Genomic DNA, 20,698 nt, shown 5'->3' with positions numbered 1-20,698 from the left:
TAGGGAGAATAGAAGAATACTAGGTGCTTGACCAGAATTGACTAGGCAGAAGAGAAAGGTAATAAGATGGGGGCAAGGGAGACAGGAATTCAGGTAAGCAGCTTTACACTTTTCTGGTTACTCTTGCTTATTGCCTTTAGAAGCCTTACCCATGCTTAATCCTAGGCAGCCATATGTGACCTGATGCAGCACAGATGTTTTCCACGTGTGGCAGAGACCTGAACATGTTTTGAATCCCTTAGAGGTAAACTTTAGGCAGGTAAGCTTTGAAGGCAGAGTAACAGCAAGCAATATCTGTCCACAGCGAGAGTGATAAAGTCCCCGATACTTTATTTCTTGTAATTCAGTTTTAAATTTCTCCTGTAATTCAGTTTTAAATTGTACTGGAACCTTCCAAGGAGGAGAAGAGGAATAAAAAATCAGGGACTACAAATATGACTAACGCCGTTTTTTTCTACACAACAACTTTATTGTCCAGTAAAACTGTCTCTTTTTTCTGGGGTTTTTTTTTTGTTTTGTTTTTTGTTTTTTTATGGAAGTCTCACTCTGTCACCCAGGCTAGAGTGCAGTGGCACAATCTCGGCTCACTGCAACCTCTGCCTCCAGGGTTCGAGAGATTCTCCTGCCTCAGCCTCCCGAGTAGCTGAGACTACAGGTGTCTGCCACCAAGCCCCGGCTAATTTTTGTATTTTTAATAGAGACGGGGTTTCACTATGTTGGCCAGGCTGGTCTCGAACTCCTGACCTCATGATCCACCCACCTCAGCCTCCCAAAGTGCTGGGATTACAGGCGTGAGCCACCGTGCCCAGCCCAAACTGTCTTTTACTGTACTTTATTTCAAGCATCTTTAAGACAAATACAACAAAATGATATGGCAATATCAAAGGACAAAATCTGACTTTAGGCTCATGGGAAGAAGAGAAAGTCCCTCTTTTGTTTCTTGCATAAGATAGCCTTTGGCTGGGTTGTTTAAAGATGAGAAAAGAGTGGGAATGAGGGGCTTAGGAAAGGATGTTCTAGAAGGAAGGGCAGGGTGGTGACTTGATTCCCCATCTGTGTCTACAACCATGTCCCCAGGTATCTGCAGACAATGGAAGGTAAACTCAGGTTGTCAATTAGCTAGCATAAATTAATAATAACAACTGCCTTTAATTAAGCAACTGCTTATTTCGAGCCAGATACTGTTCATACCTGTTTTGTATTTGGTCCTTTGGCCAGCCCTGTTGGGCAGGTAATATCATTCCTTCTCTGAGAGAATAACTTGCCAGAGTCTGTTAGCAAGTAGCAGTTAGGCTTCAAACTCTGTTCTCTTAGCAGTATTCCCTCTGCTTTCCTAGGGACCCCCAACCTAGACCATGGTTGGTAATATATACACACTGACTGCCACCAGGGGTCACAGCCAATTTGGATAAATTGGATCTAAATGTAATTAATTATGTAACTATGGCCTATCAAAGTTTAATTCTATTAAAATTGCAACATGAAATTGGGGCATCATAGATGAATACTGGGGAAATAAGAATAGATTTGAATAAGATATTTCCCTTTTTCCTTTTTTCTGACTTAAACAGAAATACAGGAAAATAAAACAGAGAATGAATCTAACTCAGTTGGCAGCACAACCGGAAGATTTTTATCCTAGCTACCCAGCAGTTGGTTAAAAAAAAAATTATCAGCTCAAACTTTTCTGGTGATCACAGGAGGATGAGGTGGTAAAGAGTTAACAGTATTTTTAAAACAAGGTTAATATAGTTTAAGCATGAAAACAAAGCTGCTGACAATTTTTGATACTGTTTGCTCCCTATAAAGATATTTAATGTGGGTTGCATATAGTGACTATTCTGTGATTATGGTCCTCAGAATTCCTGCTTCCCAAAGGACAAAGTTCAGGCTGGCACTCTTAGAAAGCTTTTATAGAACAAAGTGGAGAAGCCAGCATACCACGCCCGACATTCACATTCTTCAGGACAATTACATTTAATAATACAATCAACAATCCATTCACACTGCATGTACATGTGTTTTTTTGTTATTTTGGTGGGGGGGGGGTTTCAAATGTTTATCAGAAAAATTTTTAGGAAATTTAAAGTAGCTCTGACTGTTGCAGTTTCCTCAGGTGAAAAAAGTAATCATAGTCACTATGGTAACCAAGATGGAGATAACGACAAGTAAAATCAGACCCATACGACAGAATTTTGAATGCTTCTCTTGTTTCTCTTCCTTTTTCAATAAAGTGTCAAAACCTGGAGTGTACATGTCTCCCAACCAAAACCGCAGGTCATTAGGATTTTCCTAAAAGAAAATTACATAGAGAATATGATTAATCAGTAATCTGTCAGTGTTACAAATTAATTGAGATTGCAGAACAAGACACTGTCATGGGGACTGATGGTCCATATTCACTCTGTCCTGGGCAAGGCTTCAATGTCATGGCTCACATGAGCGGTATGAGGCTTCCTTGAATAGCATAAAATTGCAGCTACAGTCTCCTGGCTGACAAGGAATCCCTGCAATTCCAATTTGTAGGTCTGCATCAGAATTAATTAGGAGGCCTTCATGATTCTTTAATTAAATTGCTCACATCAGAGGGTCAGAAACACAACGGTGTTTCTATCACATTGTAGCCAATTTGGTGTTCCTTGCATCCTATAAATAGTGCACGTAATTCAGCATAGTAAGTTGAAATAAAATGAAAATTCTTTGCTTTAGATGAACCTTTGAGGTTTGATTTTGTCTGCATGCCAGGAATAAACATGCTTGGTGGGGTTTTCAGTAAACCCGGAAGCTGACTTTCATGGAAGTAGTAGGGCTAAAAGTCAGGAGTCTCTTCCATTACTCTTGACCCACTGATTTTCCTTGTAGAGGGCTGCCACATGTCTGGCATGCAGAAACTTTGTTTGACCTCCTGAAAAAAGGACCCATTATATTCTTCCCCACATCAGCTCTTATTTATTCCCCATGTCTCTCTTTCTTTCACAGACTTCATCTTTCCTTCCAGGCCCATAGAATTATCAAGTCAACCTGATCTCCTGTACCTGATAAATCACCTGCAAAGTCTATTGTCCATACATTTATAAAAATACATTTTTTTCCTGTTACATCTCTTGCTATGTTTTGGTGCTGTAGATTTGGTGTCTATGCCTTCTATACAACAAATTTACAATGAATACTCAATCTCTGCTTTCACAAACCTACTTCATGCTTCATTATATTTCATCTGCTTTATTGTAATGGCTTACAGTGGACTGCCTACCCTCTCTTTGCCTCTCCAGTCTCAGGAGACTTAAAGTCAGCTGAAAGGTGGCACAGCAAGTTTTCTTTATCAGCGTCAGGGGTCAATGAACTAGCTTCAGACTTCCAGGTGCACTGCTAGGAGAGGAATGTGCATGCATGTATTAATAGAAAGCGAGGATAGATTCTGATGATGGCAATATAATTCTCCCATTACCCTAGTACTAGTTGGAACTTCTTAGTTTTAGAAATGCTAAAATGTTAAAATAAAATATGGATGATCTGTGAAGAAGGGTAATGATGTAAAAATCCTCATCTACCTCATGCCTATCCTTCATTTTGTGTCCTATCATCAGAGGCCTGCACTCTGTAAGTTTAATGCCTCTGTTCTCCACTAAGAGCTTCACTAATAGAGACTATTTTGTCACATTCTGCTTATAGCTTTCCTTTGTAATTAAACATGGATTTCTTTTCTCTTTTCTGGCTTATAAACTCTTACCAATGTAGAAAAATGGGAGTGACCACAGGGACTTGGGTTTATAGCCTAAAAGTGGTGTCAAGGTTTCAGAAAGTAAGTTAGGGGCTCTATGAGATATAGACAAGGGTGAAGATGAAAGTTGAATTAATGAGGCATAAGAAAAAATTTTAATGAAAACCAAAGTTATGGCTTCCAGAAGCTTCTCTCAGGAAGTTAGTGCTGACGAATAACCTTATGAGACCTGTAAAACAGGCCTCAGACCTCAGAGTCCACTGCTTTAGGGAGAGTGAGAGTGTAAACAGAGGACTGGGTGGGGGAGGGAGCAGGTCCTAATTGTAGTAAAACATGGCACTCATTGTATATATGGCTCATTCTTCCTAAACATAACTCATACAATTGTCCAGCTTAAAAAATTACTCCTTATTGCCAATAATATTCAGTTTCCTAAGTGTAACATTCAAACATTTTTTAGCTTTATTTTCTAGCCTTATTTTCTCATTATTCTATTACTTAACCTGTAGCTCCTATATTTCTGCCTTTGCTCTTGCTACTCCTGACAAAAGAGCCTTCCCACTTAGGCAAACCAGTGGGAATTCTATACATCCTTCAAGCCCATAAGTTTATTTTTTCATGAAGTCCTTTTATAATCAAATGTGATTTATGCCCCCTTCCTATCCTACAGGCACTTTGTCTTTTTTATTTTTCTTCTTTATTTTTTTTTCAGTGAAACAAAACTTCTTTTTATTGTATAAAGTAATAACCATTCTTAATATCAAACTTCTACTCAAGGTTGAAGAAGAAATAAAGAAGCATGGAAGCAATAACATGGGATTATCAGAAAACCTGACTGATTGTGCTGCTGCTGGCAATGGTGATGATGGACTAATTCCACAAAGAGCAGAAAACCTGAATATCAGCAATTTCCTAGGACGGAGAATGAAGAGTATCATAGGTAAGCCTATGGCAACATTTAACAGGAGATAATTATGTGTTATCACACTAATCCTAATTTGGGCTTTTATAGTGAACAAGTTTTATACTTTTACTAGAATATTCAGCCTTGCCTGGTAATCAGAAAAATGAAAATCAGCAAACAATGTGTTACCATTTTTTCCAGTCATTGATAATTTATTTGAAAAGTAACCAGTATTGGCAAATGTGAGGGAAAAGGCATTTTGGTTTCTTTTTTTGTGAACTTTTATTTTAGCTTCAGGGTTACATGTACAAGTTTTCTATATAGGTAAAGTGTATCTTGAGAATTTGGGGTACAGATTTTTTTTTTTTTTACTTTATGTTCTGGGATACATGTGCAGAATGTGCAGGTTTGTTACATAGTTATACCTGTACCAAGGTGGTTTGCTGCACCTATCAACCCGTCATCTAGGTTTTAAGTCCCGCATGCATTAGGTATTTGTCCTGATGTTCTCCTTCCCCTTGCCTCCCACCCCTCACAGGCCCCAGCGTGTGTTGTTCCCCTCCCTGTGTCCATGTGTTCTCATTGTTCAGCTCCCACTTATGAGTTAGAACACTGCATGGCACTTTCTGTTACTATTACCGTTAGCTTCCTTTATCTTGTTCTATAGTTATTGTCTGTTAATTTGCTCAGTTAGATCAACTTTTTGAGGGTAGGGACAGGAACATTCACCTCCATAGTTCCCTTATTTTGTATGTAAACAGCAAAAGGAAGAGGCCCTAACATACAGTCAAGAAATGTTTGTAAAATAAATCAGTACTTTTTTTTCTAATAGTAGGGGTGACTTTTTAGATGTCCTTAAGACTCTTGGTAAGGAATGCAAAATTTAAAGAAAGAAGGAAAAAGAAACACAAGATTATTGTTTCTGTGGAGAGCATCTGTTATGTAAACTTTTCTGGAAAATGGGCTACGTAAAGGAGGAGATACATTCAATCTACTAAGAGATTAAGAAACTTCAAAGATTCTGGACAGTGGATCTTTTGAGCAGAACATATTTGAAATTGTAAAAAAGTGTGAGTAGGATTCAAGGAGACAGGGTGCTGTCCTCTTCAAAAAAAAAGAAAAAAATTCTCAAGTGCTTAAGGTATGGGGCTTAGCTTAGATAAACATTTTTAAATGAAGGGTATGTACTTGGAAAATGGCAGGCCTTCCTGGCCTAGGGCAGGTGGAGGCAAGCCAAGGCTGGGTAGGAATCCAGTCCATTCAGAAAACAGAGGGCTGCTTCCTTGCTTTTCAGGTATTTTGAAGTTTTTCATGTGATGGGGTGACACCAGTGGGGGCAAACAAAGAAAGAAAAACTTAAGTTGGGTTTAAGCTGGGTGAATGAGTTCATTGCATACTTTTCCTGTGTTGAAATGTTTTTGTTTTGTTTTGTTACTGAGACACAGGAAAATGACCAAAATGTAAATCTGCAATCTTAAATCACTGAGAGGGCTGAGATAAAATAATCTTTGATGAGAAGTTCCTTGCACAGTGCCTAACACAGAACACTTAATAAATATTTTTGAATAAATGTAGACTAGGGAATCAGCTCTTAAGTGTTCATGATCATAAATGTTTACAAACTGACAGAAAATGTGATCTTGCAAATTAATTTTCAATAAACATTTTACCCTCCTGGAAAACCTTTGTTCTGTACCACATGGTTTTTTTCTTCTCTACACTATACAGTTGCCAGTAACTGTTGAAACTGTAAAACTCAAAACAAATAAACACAAATACTGACTAGGAGGGAGAAAGAAAAGCCAGAAGCCAAAATGCTCTGAAATCTAGAGATTCTGCGCCTAGTGAAGAGTACCTGTCACTTCAATATTGCTTTCCTTTAGGATTATTTGACTGATCTCCCTTATCAGTTGAAGAGGTTGACTCTTAGTCGTGAGTACCTTCAGATGTCCAGAGAGGTTTGTGTGCAGGGAATGTTTGTCATATTCCTCAATGGTCCATGAGGGGTTCTTTTTTCTTTCTTCCATAGCTTCCTCCAAACTTAGGTCACCATAGAGTGGGTTATTCTTCATAACTGATGACATGGATGGTGGGGGGCTATCAGCAGTGACAAGGCTGTCTGCACTGGATCGCCTAATTCGTTGAGTAGCAATATTCTTCTTTTCCCTCTAAGAGGCAAAGAAACAAGGCATCTCTTAGCAATGGGCCTTCTGATAGTAGGGAATGCAATGTGAGATAACTACCTGATAATGTGCTGATTTTGTGCAGAAACCCAACAGATTAGGACAATGAATGAGAAAAGGATTCTAGGGTTTCGTTTGGCCTAGAAATCTAACATCAATTGAGTTTTTTCTTTGTGTGTGATCTTGAACAGCTTTACTAATCATTCATTAAAATGCTATTTTATAACTACAGAGAAAGAGCCTTCTTTACTCTCTAATTCAAATAGTAGAATTCCGAACAAAGCCAACTTTTCTCAGGTTATTTGCATTGAGATTTAATGATATTTTACTTATCTCTATTTTTATATTCCATGACTTATTAAAATAGTATTTAATATCACTGTGCTAATCCAGCAAAGTCAAAATTAAAAGACATTTTAGAGATATGCCTCGACTTTCACAAATACTATCATGTCTCCGATTTCAGACAGCTTTGAGGTCTAAGCTAACTTAGCACTGTACATGTAATTTAGCATCTGTGTGTGTAAAGACTGACTGTTAGATAGCTCTAATACTGATTTTCAGGTTTTTAAAAACTTTTTAAATTGAAGCATAATATTCATATATATAAATACATAGCTCTATAAATTCTTGCAAACCAAACAAACTCAAGATTCAACATCCAGACCTAGAAATATGACATTACTAGCACACCTCATGCTCCTTTCCAGTCACCCTCCCTCCCCCTGCCCAAAGCATAACTATAATAGCACCCAAATTCTAACAGCATAGATTAGTTTGGATTCATCTCATATTTTCTATAAATAAAATCATATAATGTACGCTTTTCTGTGTCTGGCTTGACCTTCAGATTTTTACTTTGTTTTGTTTCCTTCTTAAGTATATCAAGCTATCATGAAGGTAGAAATTAAAAATTTGTTCACTTTGGAAATTAAAATTTGTTCATTGGTCAAATACAAATTGAGAGGAATCAAAAAGCTTATAGAGTCATGTTTCATTTGTCATGGGACATCAAGAGAGGGATTTCATATAAGTTAATTTTAGATAATCTTTAATCTTTAAAAAGAAGTAGCTCATTTCCTTAATTTACAGATATTTTTCAGTAAATGTATGTCATGTATTTTAGACACCCCAAACAGAGAATATTTAATTTTATTCTTCTGAGTCATATTTATGATTATCAATATTCTGATGCTGTCAACATTTATTAGTGTATATAGGTAACATTAATTTATATTATATAAGCTAAAGTTGGAAACTGTTAAATGTAGTTTCCTTCTGAAATGGCTAGCAGGAAAAAAAATCATCTAGATAAAACCATTCCCATTCTCTTCGGTGTTGGATTTCCCTAATTTTCTTAATCCATGCATTTTTCACGTACTTAAGAGCTCAACTTGCAGACCCCTCTCTGAGTTTAATAGGTCCTTGGTTTGCTCAAAGTCAACTTATATTCTGTAAAACTGTAGTTTGCAATGAAATAATAAATCTTCTTAGCTTAGCATTTATCTCAAAGATAGACTGCTTCAAAAGTAATGTTTCTGAATTGAGAAAAAAGTAATTTGATAAGAAATTTAAATGATAGGAGCTTAGCATAATTTTTACTTAATTTTTTTTTCTTCAAGGCTAGGCATCTTTGATCATCTCTGAAGAGGGATAATTCTCCTGACATTGACAAATTGGCTTTGTCAGATTGTCTTCTACACTGTTGGTCAAGATTCTTAAATAAGAAAGATCTATAAATGAAAATACAGTTTTGGGGAGATCAAGAAAAAAAGTACACACTCTATTACAATGTGTATAGACTTAGAAAATCTAATGTGTAAAAGTAGCAAAATACTCAGAGATACATTTTAAAAGAACATTCAAACCCTTATTTCTAGATGATATTTTTGAAAGTTGTGAGGTTTATTATGGAGCATAGTGCTATTTATTTTTGCACTGCATGTGAATTTATGTCTGAGAGACAGACGAAGGAAAATTAATAGTATAAATTTATTATGAATTTAATCACAAAATAAGCAATACTGATTTTGGTTGAGCTTTTATTTGTATCTTGATAAATTTTTTAAAATAACTTTCAGAACATCAACAACAAAAAACCCTTCACTGTACTGCACAAGAAAGAATACATTTACCAGAGGAAAACTCAATAGTAATTCAACTATTTTAATTACTTGGGCACTAAAATAAATTACCTTTTAAAATATTTATTTAAAAAAGGTAACACTTCAAAGCTTACCTAGGTTTTTCTGTATTAAGCATAACTTTGTTCATTCATCATTTATACACTTTAATCATTATATACTCTATGTGAAGTAAACTATAATTCAGTAAAGAGAGTGAGATAGAAGGCATTTTTGAACAAAGAAAATTAAGTGTACAAAATTCATAGTTTATTGTAAAAACTCTAAAAATGTAATTCAGGAAGAAGAAAGTTGATAACAGACGTTTAAGATACAAGAGAAATATGAGAGAGAAAGAAAGACAGAAAGCAAAAAAATTGATAAATGTGTGTGTGAATCCATGCAAGCACTGATTTAGGTGAAATAGAGAAAATAGTAATAATCACTAATTTGTGAATTTTAAAGTAAGAGAAATGAATACACTGGAGTATAGTAAGTTTAACACACATTTTTTATTAGAAAATTTTAAGAAATAATTTCAGTGAGGAGATAGGGATATTACTAACAAGCAGAGAAAGAATGTACAGCTTCTAAGTCACCAGAGCAGTAGGAAAAAGATGAAGACTAAACAATCTTTAAAAAGACTACAAAAAAAGAATACAGGTGGAAAATCTCAGAAACATAGAAAAACAATTATAAATAATCACGTTAAATGTACATGGAATAAACTCCCTATTGCAATGACAGAGATTGTCAGATCAGATTTTAAAAAATGAATTAAATTATAAAATATTTACAACAGAAATGCCTAAAATATAAAGATTCAGAAAGAATTAGAGTAAAAAAATATAAAAATTTATACTAGACAAATGTAAACAATGAGAACTGGGTGTTGTGACTTATTAAATGCTCACTAATTTTGTTTCCACTTCCTAAGCACAGAGGATATCTGCTTTTCCCAGTCTGTTTCTGATTTTATATTGGGGCCACATGTTTTATGTCCATTGACATGTGGATGAAAGACCACTTCCAAGCCTGGCCCTTGAAATCTTTCACAAGATTTTGGCTCACTTTCTTTTTTTGTGACACTACACACATCTCAGGACTCTTGTGAATGTGCTCTATATAGCAGAAGATGATTATACCTATGTGATGATATATATATATATATATATATATTAGGTGATACATATGGCATATATAATATATTCATATACCATTATATATAAATATACACACATATGTGTATATATGTGTGTATATACATATATGTTTGTGTGTGTGTGTGTTTTTTTTTTTTTTTTTTTTTTTTTTTTTTTTTTTTTTACTGTGGTAAAGCCTTACTAGACGCTCAGCAAACCTAATGAAACTCAAGCTTGACCAGTAAAATTCCTGGCAAGATCCTTGGAGACAAAATAGACACAGTCAAAAGCTTTGCTAGATATAAAGAATGTTTCTAGAAAATGAATAAAGTTAGTTAACATTAGTAAAATACTGTCATTCTAAACTTGTATGCATCTAATAAAATAGTCTCAACATTTATAAAACAAAACTTAAAATAATTACACAGAGAAATTTATACATGTAATTTTTCTCAAGCATGCAAAATAATCATTAAGAATAAAGAACCTGGATAAGATTGGAGACTATTATTCTAAGTGAAGTAACTCAGGAATGGAAAACCAAACATCGTATGTTCTCACTGATATGTGGGAGCTAGGCTATGAGGACACAAAGGCATAAGAATGATGCAATGGACTTTCAGGACTTGGAGGGAAGAGTGGGAGGAGGTGAAGGATAGAAGAGTACAAATATGGTGCAGTGTATACTGCTTGGGTGATGGGTGCACCAAAATCTCATAAATCACCACTAAAGAACTTACTTATGTAACCAAATACCACCTGTACCTCGATAACTTATGGAAAAAAAAAAGAATAAAGAAGATGTGAACCATAAAATCAAAAGTTTGTTCAAGTGACATATATGGATGTCTTTATTAAACAATTGAAAATACTTATTTTAAAAATATATACTGAAAATTTTATAAAATTGATAGCATGTTAAATTCCAAAACAAATTTCAAAGACTCAAAATCACATGGACCATGCTTTTCAACCATTGACAACTTAGTTATAAATCTAGAAATCATTATCAAAAACATAAAATAAAACATTCTGCTGACATTTAAAAATACATTTCAAAGAAATAATAATAAACATTTTAAAATTTAGGACAGAATGAAAGTGAGAAATGCTACATTACAAAATTGTTGGCTGGATCTGAAATGGTATTTTGAGAGAATATTATGGGCATATATACTTGCATTATAAAGCAGAATGAGAAAATTAATGAGGTATTAAGCACTGAATTCAAAGTCTTAAAAATAAAGCCATTGAATCAATATAATAAAACAGTCAAAATGAAATCATAAATGTAAAGACAGAATCAACACATATTAAAGGGAATAAATATATACAATGGAGAAGATAAACAAAGTTGAAAGCTATTTCATTGGAAAAACACATTTGAAATATCTCTGGCAATACTGCTCAAGAAAAATAATAGAGACACAAATGCACCCAGTTAGGAATGTAAAGGGGACTTGACAAGAGACACAGCAGAAATTAAGAAACAATCAGAAAATAAACTGAGCGACTTTAAACATTTATGTGCAGTCGGACAATTTCTTACATAATATAACTTACCAAACTTATTTAAGAAAAACTAAAAAAAAAATTAACAAACCTGTGATAATTTGACTAGTCGAATCAATAGTTTTAAACCTCCTCCAAACACACACATTTAAGAACAGCATGTCAGAGGGTTTTGCAGTCAACTTCTACCATTCTCAAAATATATAATTTATTAGTAAAATTCTTCCAGAAAATAGGAAAAGGAACAATCCCCAGCTCACTTTTGAAGTTAGTATAAACTTCAGATGAGGGCAGTCAGTAAAAGAAAAGTATAAGCCAATTTCTCTTATACACATAAATGTAAAATTGTAAATGCAATATTGCTGAACAGAATCCTACAATATGTACAAATTATATGTAACAAGATAAAACAGATTTTTACCAGGGAAAGATGTTATACCAACAGGATGGTTTAATATTAGAATATTAATGAAATTTACCACATTAACAGGAAAAAAACATTAAATTTTGCAATAGGTCAGAAAAAGACTTTCAAAATATTCAAACATATTTAAAGCAAACACTCTTAGTGAACTAGAACTAGTAGAAAATTTTCTTAAGCTAATTAAGGGAATGGGCCCCAAACTTACAGAACACAGTTTACTTAATGGTTTAATATTAGAAACACTTATTTTAGTTTCAGAATTAATAAAAGGATGCTAGTAATCACAATGTCCATATAATTTTGCAGTGGAAGCTCAAAGCAATGCAAAAAGAATAGAAACATAAGTAAATAAAAGAAATAGGGTTATAAATAAACAAATAGCAGATGACATGATTATCTACAGGGATGTTTATGGGCAAAATAAGAGATGTTAACACACTTTTTGGATTCAAAATCAGTATATAATGATCAATAGTATGCATGAGTAATGCTCTATTATAAAACATGACTTAAAAGGTACTATTACCAAGAGAATAATAATGTAAGTATTTAGATGTAAACCTAACAAATTATATGGAATAGTTTTGTGTGGAGAATTACAAGATATTATCGAAGGCCATATGAAGAACTGAATAAATAAAACGATACATCATGGTCATGGATTGAGAGAATCAAGGTCATAAAGATTTCTGTTTTCTCCATTTTGATCTATGCATTCAGTGTAATCCTTGTCATAATCTTAGTGAAAAGAAGGCATTTTGCATGGATTTCATATGTCAGCACATACACTTTCTCAGAAAATCAGCTCTTTTGTGAACACAAAATTTTTGTTTTAAATTGCTAGAATGGAAAGCTTTCTAAAGCACATATTTGATTGTGTCATTCTTCTGCTTAAATTTTTCACTGATTCTTCAAAATTTTCAGGATAAAATTCAAAATCTTAGACAAAGCCCATGGACCCTCCATGGTGTGATTCAGGCTTCTCTGAAACCTTATGTCCTGCCTTTCCCTGCAGATAACCAGGGCTCTTGGTGCTCACAGGTGGTATTATAACATACAAGGTACCTTTAATATAGGCTTTCATGCCAGAGACATTTGGGTCTCAACTAAGAACAGTTTGGAGGAGCAATTTGGGTGTTCTTTTTGGAAATATACCATCCGTGGCCAATTCCCTAATCCTATAAATTTAGTACAACTTGGTACCCTGAAGAACTTGATGATGCTATCAATCTACTTCCTAGATAATATAAGCACCTGCAAAGTACCACATTGTCATCCAATATAAGCTTAGAAAGGAGAAATTATTGTATTGTGCAGTATTGTTCTTTTCTTTCTTTTTCTTCTTTCTTTCTTTCTCTTTTTCTTCTTCTCCTTCCTTCCTTCCTTGCTTCCTTCCTTCCTTCCTTTCTCTGTCTCTCTCTCTCTCTCTCTGACGCTCTCACTCTCTCTCTCTCTCTTTCAACGGAGTCCCACCCTGTTGCCCAGGCTAGAGAACAATGGCGCGATCTCAGCTCACTGCAATCTCCACCTCCCCGGTTCAAGCGATTCTCCTGCCTCAGCCTCCGGAGTAGCTGGGATTACAGGTGCGCGCCAGCAAGTCCAGCTAATTTTTTGTATCTTTAGTAGAGACGGGGTTTCACCATGTTGGTCAGGCTGGTCTCGAACTCCTGACCTGCTGATCCACCCGCCTCGGCCTCCCAAAGTGCTGGGACTTTTTTTTTTTTTTTTTTTTTTTGAAACAGTCTTGCTCTGTTGCCTGGGCTAGAATGCAGTGGCACGATCTTAGCTAACTGCAACCTCTGCCTTCCAGCTTCAAGCGTTTCTCATGCCTCAGCCTCCTGAGTAGCTGGGATTACAGGCCATGCCACCACGGGAGGCTAATTTTTGTATTTTTAGTATAGACGGGGTTTTGCCATGTTGGCCAGGCTGACCTTGAACTCCTGGCCTCAAGTGATCTGCCCGCCTCAGCCTCCCAAAGTGCTGGAATTACAGCATGAGCCATGGCACCCGGCCCCAGCACTGTTTTTTTCAAAACAATAAATGGAAGATTGAAAATAGAGACAGTCTTAGGAAGGCATGACGTGTGTTCAGAGACAGAAGAAATACAATTATACACAAAAAAAACCCATGATAAAAAGGAAAGACATTGAAATTTATGGGAAAAAAGAGTGTGACTGAATTGAAAAAGAGTGCAGAAAGGTGATTAGGAAATAAATTCAGTAAATGACATTGTCTAGAAATCAATGGAAGAGCAGCCTCTCGCCCTTAGCCTTTCCCTCCATCTCACAGGTTTAGTCTGGAATGCTCCTTGATTCTGAAACTGATGTGACAGAAGCCAGGAAAAGATATAACAAAGGAGTTAGTCTGAAAATATTCTGACGTGCAACGGCTAATTAGAAAATTAAGGCCCACCACAATAAATGGAAAAAAAAAAGACACACATTTTTCTTTCTTGCCATTTGAATTTTTTTAAATTATACTTTAAGTTCTGGGATACATGTACAGAACATGCAGGTTTGTTACATAGTTATACCTGTGCCAAGGTGGTTTGCTGCACCCATCAACCCATCATCTAGGTTTTAAGCCCTGCATGCATTAGGTATTTGTCCTAATGCTACCCCTCCCCTTGCCCCCAAACCCCGGACAGGTCCTGATGTGCGATGTTCCCCTCCCTGCGTCCACATGTTCTCATTGTTCAGCTTCCTATTATGAGTGAGAACATGCCGTGTTTGGTTTTCTGTTCTTGTGATAGTTTGCTGAGAATGATGGTTTCCAGCTTCATCCATGTCCCTGCAAAGGACATGAACTCATCCTTTTTTATGGCTGCATAGTATTCCATGGTGTATGTGTGCCACATTTTCTTTATCCACTCTATCATTGATGGACATTTGGGTTGGTTCCAAGTCTTTGCTGTTGTGAACAGTGACTCAACAAACACACATGTGCATGTGTCTTTATAGTAGAATGACTTATAATCCTTTGGGTATATACCCAGTAATGGGATTGCTGGGTCAAATGGTATTTCTAGTTCCAGATCCTTGAGAAATGGCCACACTGTCTTCCACAATGGTTGAACTAGTTTACATTCCCACCAACAGTGTAAAAGTGTTCCTATTTCTACACATCCTTGTCAGCATCTGTTGCTTCCTGACTTTTTAATGATCACCATTCTAACTGGCATGAGATGGTATCTCATTGTGGTTTTGATTTGCATTTCTCTAATGACCAGTGATGATGAGCTTTTTTTCACGTTTGTTGGCTGCATAAATGTCTTCTTTTGAGAAGTGTCTGTTCATATCCTTCGCCCACTTTTTGATGGGGTTGTTTGAAAAACACATTATTTTATCACATTTGTTTAAAAAAATCAGTCTTTTTTCATTACTTGTTTTATAAAGGGGTTGGCAGAAATATTTGGAATACATTTCTAAATGCCTTCATCAGAAACATCCCCAAAATTAATCTAACAGGTAGAAACATTAGATTTTGGTGAATGTTTCTTCATTGCACTGACATAAAATTTGTTGTGAAGCTTCTTTATTTCTCTGGTGAAAGAATTTAAGGAGAAGTATAAATATAATAGAATCAAATAATATCTGTGTATACTCTCTGCAAATATGGGAGACCTGAGTATCTGCATAGATGGGAACTACAATGTCCCTGGTTACTGAATCAACTGAGACCATCACTGCTTATTTTCCTAGATTGAGGCCAGGCAGGGTGACTCATGCCTATAATTGAGCACTTTGGGAGGCCAAATTGGATGGATACCTTGAGGCAGGAGTTCGAGGCCAGCCTGGCCAACATGGTGAAACCCCATCTCTACTAAAAATACAAAAATTAGCTGGGCGTGGTGGCGGGTGCCTGTAATCCCAGATACTCAGGAGGCTGAGGCATGAGAGTTGCTTGAATCTGGGAGGCAGAGGTTGTAGTGAACCGAGATTGTGCCACTGCACTCCAGCCTGGGTGACAGAGTGAGACTATGTCTCAGAAAGAAAAAAAAAATAGATTGAATGGTATTGCTTTAGCTCATATAAAAATGACCAGGAGAGTTTCCTCTGCAAATGGAAAGTGAATTTTAAAAGTTAGATGATAAATCATTGATAATAAAATGATACCAATATTTAAGAATTCAATGTGACATTTCAAATCTAGGGAATCTCTGTTTTAACTGCTGAGTTACCCTGAGTTTGAAGGTAATGACTGCAGGTTAAGTGCTTTGCCATTCCGTAAGGTAGTCTATATCCTAAACACCATGCACTTGTGTGGTGTGGGATGAAAGGATCAGTTGACACAACTCTGGAGTTTGTGTAGATTTCATGTGGTATTATATCTACTGCTTGGTTTAGTCACGCAGGTTGACGTATTTATTGAGTACATCCCCTCAACCACCATGTGCACACACGTGCATGCGTGCACACATATACACACACCCCTTCATCCACAATATTTATAAAATAATGGAAATGGAATTATCTGCTAATAAATTCAAATGAAAGGATAACTTCAATACATTTTGAAATACTGGTATAAATAACAATACATATGTACATACTTCCATACATATTCTTGATCTTTTATAGGAAAATCTGGCTCTCAGTTGCTTTTACTTCATGTTTCATTTGCTCTCACTTTTAAGGAAATATGGAAAATAAATATTATCCTAATACTGCAAGTGGAAATACTGAGGCATGAATTAAGGGTCATGACAGATGTCTCTAAAACTGGTTTATTGTGAATTTGAGATAAGAAACCAAGTTTCTAACTTCTTTATTCCATGTTCTTCCCATTGACTTACTGAATCCCCAATGGAGTGTGAGCTTTAAATTAAGAACTATTTGGTAGCCACCACCTTATGTGTGCCTAACACCTCAGTGTACCTGCATATTCAGTGTCTTCTTTCATGGCATGCTATCGTGGTATCATGGCAAATATTTAAAACTTCTATATGGCCATTTCTATGACATTTATTGTTTTATCCAATGAATATATCAATCATGGATTTTAAGATCTATCCCCAAAAGAGAATTAGTTAATGATGCATTGCAAAGTGAAGTGGTGAATATTGTTGTTGTTACTCATACTTTGTGCCACATCTACCTGATTACCTGAATTTGTACTTGATGTCCTGCCTCTCCACTCCATGCATTAATAATTGGCCAATTAGTACACTGGCCTTCACTAGGTCATTTAACATTTCTTCTTAGGCTAAAAGGATAACTAAATCAAGTTTATTTGAAGTTTATAATGATTAACAACACATATTCAAAGACCTATGAAGCAGAAGTTTACCTCTTTGGTTTTTCTTTGAATAACTATTTCCACCCAATGGGGCCTGTAGAAAAAGTTGCCTTTTAAAAATTTGCATTTCATTTAGGTTTAGGAACAACATTCAACAGAGTTTTAAACTGTGAAGTTCCACATGAAGGAAATAGGTCAACTTCAGTACCAAACAAAAGATGTTAGATCAATGTGTTCCAACCTCAAAGGAATTTATTGGATATGTTTTCTTAGACTAAACTGCATAGCATAGAAGGGCCAAGTTTTCTGAACTGATTTTTGAATCATTTTATTCTGTGATATAAACAATAAGGAGGAAAAAGGAGCAATTTCATTTCATTTCATTTCATTTAAAACTTAAAAAAAGAACGCCTACAAATACAACAACAACAAGATGGCTGGGTATGAAATGGCAGAAGGGTTTGAGGATTACCAAAGTGATTGATGCAAAATTCAAAAAATGCCAGTTGTCATAATAGGCTGCCTTACAATGGAAATAAATTAAAATCCTTATAGGTGGAGGAAACACTTACATAATCATTTGAGTGTACTTGATTTTGAATGATCTCATGATAAAGGTCCCAAGGAGCCCACAAACTTACCACAAAGGAGTCACTTTACACCAGGACTCATGAGTAGCAACTGTTCTTAAAAGAAAACAAATTTCTGTTCAGGGAATTTGAACCACTCCAAAGGATTTAATGACTTGCAAGGGTTTGTAGGTCAGTCACATCTGTTCTGTAATGAAATGCTTCTTCCTGTTTCTAAATTGACTAACTCTTAACCCCATTAGCCTTCATGTCTTAAAGCAAAGATTATTTCTGTTTCATTAGCTGTGCAACAGTTAGGGCCTTTATGTTTACTCCAGCTGATGGAACTCATCACAGTTTTATTCTTCTCTTTTGGTCAGCAAAAAGAAGGAAAATGCAAAAGAAAAGAGAAATAAAACCTGCACTGGGTTTGAAGGTCTAATTGGTATTCCTTGTCCACATGGACACCTGTGGAAAATAAGAGTATCCACAGTAATAGCTAGCACTTTTTCAAGTGGCGAGTTCGCTGTATTTTTTCCCTTCAATAATTAGGTTTCCGTTGTTCTGTTTTCTAGGTCTTCTGTGTATGCTATGAAAGGGAGCTAGTCTAAGGGAGGCAGAAGCAAGATCTCCAGCTGTTTTAGAGGCTTGTTTATGCCCACAATGTAAACTTCTGATGCTTTATGCTTAGATTACACCAAAAGATAGAGACGGGAGTTTTTCCCCCAAAGTCTTATTTGTGCATATAACAATTAGTTTGAAAATTTTTGAAGGGAAGGAGTAAATGAGGGCCACCTGAAATCTAAAATGAGGATAGGCAGAGAAGCTAATGCTAGGAGGGGAATTAATGAATGAGAGAATCCATGTATTTTATGAATAAATTAAAGTTCCTAATGTTAAGGAAGAGAGAAAGACTAAGTTGGAAGACAGAGCAGCTACCTTGTACTCTGTTCCTATAGGCTTCTTGTTGCATAAACGGTGAAATGGCAGATAGCGAGAAAGAAACAAGCCTCCGTCCCCGTATTTTTGTGCCCCTAGATCTTACCTGTGAGTAGACAAGGTTTTGCCAGTGTTGTGCAGCAGGATAATTTCCACCCGGAAACCTCACCAGGCTGGCCTGAAGGAGGGCTGAGCTCCTCGTTAAAGACTTTACGTCAAGCTGCAGGAATTTGTCAGGATGGTTGTTATTTGGCAAAACAGAGAGATCCATGTCTCCCTTCACCTACAGTGGAAAACAAAGACAGGCAAAGCTGCTCTTGTCAGACTCCTCCATTATTAATGTGCCTGAGGATGCTCTGACTGCATCTGAAACCAAGTCTCTCAGCTGCACGCAGCCACTGCTCTCGAGATGATACATCAATGCACAGGGACAAAGAAACAAAGCAGCACACTGCCCTACCTTTCTCACACACATGTACATGGAGGGTGCTTGACCGAAACAGATGGGGCTATACTCATTAAAATTAATAGGATGACAGAATTAGATATGTGTAGCACGTAATATCTCTTCATTCAGAGTTAGAAATAACAATTTAAGGGAAACTATTGTTTGAATAAAGGCTGCCAGAATCTGTGTTACAACCCGCAATGCGGAGCACAGGAAACAGTCACGTATAGGGAGACAGTGCTTGATTTTTCTCTTCGAACATTGCTAAGCTAACACAGCTGACTAGGCCCTGCCTCCACAGCCTCACATGTGATACTCAGGATTATGCTTCTTCTCATGTTCCAGAGCCTCAACTCTTGTGAAACCTAACCAGGTTTAGGTTGTTAGCTTTGTTCTGGGGAGGGAAATGGCAAGAATTTGCTTTATAGTTTGCTACAGTAATTTAGTGCCCCAGTCTACCACCTTGACCCATTCACTATCTTAGGTCCCCTTGACTCTGTTCCTAGCTGTATATGCTCTTAACAATGTGCTTTGGTGTTCACACGGCACATTTGGAACCCCCAAAAAACATGGCTGCTGGGTTTGGATGACACGCTCTTCTAAGTGAACCCATCTGCTGTTAAGAGAGCCAAGGTGGTGGGAGTGAGGCTGTGGGCAGTTGTAGCCAGCCAGCAAGTCGTGATGACTTTAATGGAGATATGTTCTCCTTTGCAAGGCACTCTGCTTTAGGTGACCCATACTTCTCACTGGGAAAGTATGGATTTCCATCTGGAGGGAGGAGAAACTTCCCCACTTGTGAGAAGGCAAAGGATAGATATATTAGCAGCTTCTAAAAGACATAGGTTGTCTGTTAATTTCACATCTCTATAAACCCCTCTGACTCAGCAGGAAAGTTTCTCTTCTAGGGGCAGTGGGGTTACATGTGGAATGTATCAGCACTAGATCTCAGAAGAGTGCCATATGGCTTACAAGAGTCAGCAGCCGGGATGTTCTTGAATCAAGCAAGACACTGGAGAGTACTTATCTTCTTCACAGCAATAAACATGAGGTGGTGTGTTAAAAAATATCTGCCCTACTTATAGTTGTAAAACTGAATTAAGCAGTTAACATTTTCTCTAAGAATGTTTTGGACCAAAACTCTATCACTGTTTTACAATATTAAAATAGGTTTGGATGGTTTTATAAATGTATTTACTAGATAAAGAAATAGGTACTTCATAATGACAGTAAATAACAAAACAGTGAAACCACAAGCGTTTCAAGAGTCAAGTATATTATGTGTATGTGTATGTGCATGTGCTTGGTACTTTCTGGATTTTCCTGGTTGCTGCCAGAATATATCTAATGAACAAATATTTCTCAGGCTGCTTGCTCTTCCTAAAAGATTCTTTGGGGAATAACACACACCTTCAAGAAGAAATTTACTTGTCTTTGGCTCTCTATATTGGCAAGTAGAGACACAGAACCTAGATCCAAATATATTTGATTAGGCTTT

General features: G+C 36.3%; 1 protein-coding gene across 1 annotated transcript; it reads right to left on the bottom strand.

Annotated features, from left to right (window-relative positions):
* Positions 1-428: 428 nt before the first annotated feature.
* MINAR2 (membrane integral NOTCH2 associated receptor 2) lies at positions 429-19,540 on the bottom strand. The gene is made up of 3 exons (XM_003950614.5): positions 18,862-19,540; positions 6,566-6,793; positions 429-2,292 (listed from the first exon to the last, which is right to left on the bottom strand). Exons 1-3 carry the CDS (start codon positions 19,024-19,026, stop codon positions 2,113-2,115), a joined length of 573 nt encoding a protein of 190 aa, XP_003950663.1. The 5' UTR covers positions 19,027-19,540; the 3' UTR covers positions 429-2,112.
* Positions 19,541-20,698: the final 1,158 nt, after the last annotated feature.

Source organism: Pan troglodytes, chromosome 4 (assembly GCF_028858775.2).
Source record: "Pan troglodytes isolate AG18354 chromosome 4, NHGRI_mPanTro3-v2.0_pri, whole genome shotgun sequence".
Lineage (NCBI taxonomy): Eukaryota > Metazoa > Chordata > Mammalia > Primates > Hominidae > Pan > Pan troglodytes.
Note: the sequence above shows the minus strand (reverse complement) of the source record. Positions and strands in the feature narration are given on the sequence as shown.

Coding starts and splice junctions, on each gene's coding strand:
- MINAR2 (XM_003950614.5), bottom strand. CDS start 19,026: ATGGATCTCTCTGTTTTGCCAAATAACAACCATCCTGACAAATTCCTG. Junction 6,794..18,861: donor AAAACCTTGTCTACTCACAG/GTAAGATCTAGG, acceptor TTTGCCTCTTAG/AGGGAAAAGAAGAATATTGC. Junction 2,293..6,565: donor ACCTCTCTGGACATCTGAAG/GTACTCACGACT, acceptor ATTTTCTTTTAG/GAAAATCCTAATGACCTGCG.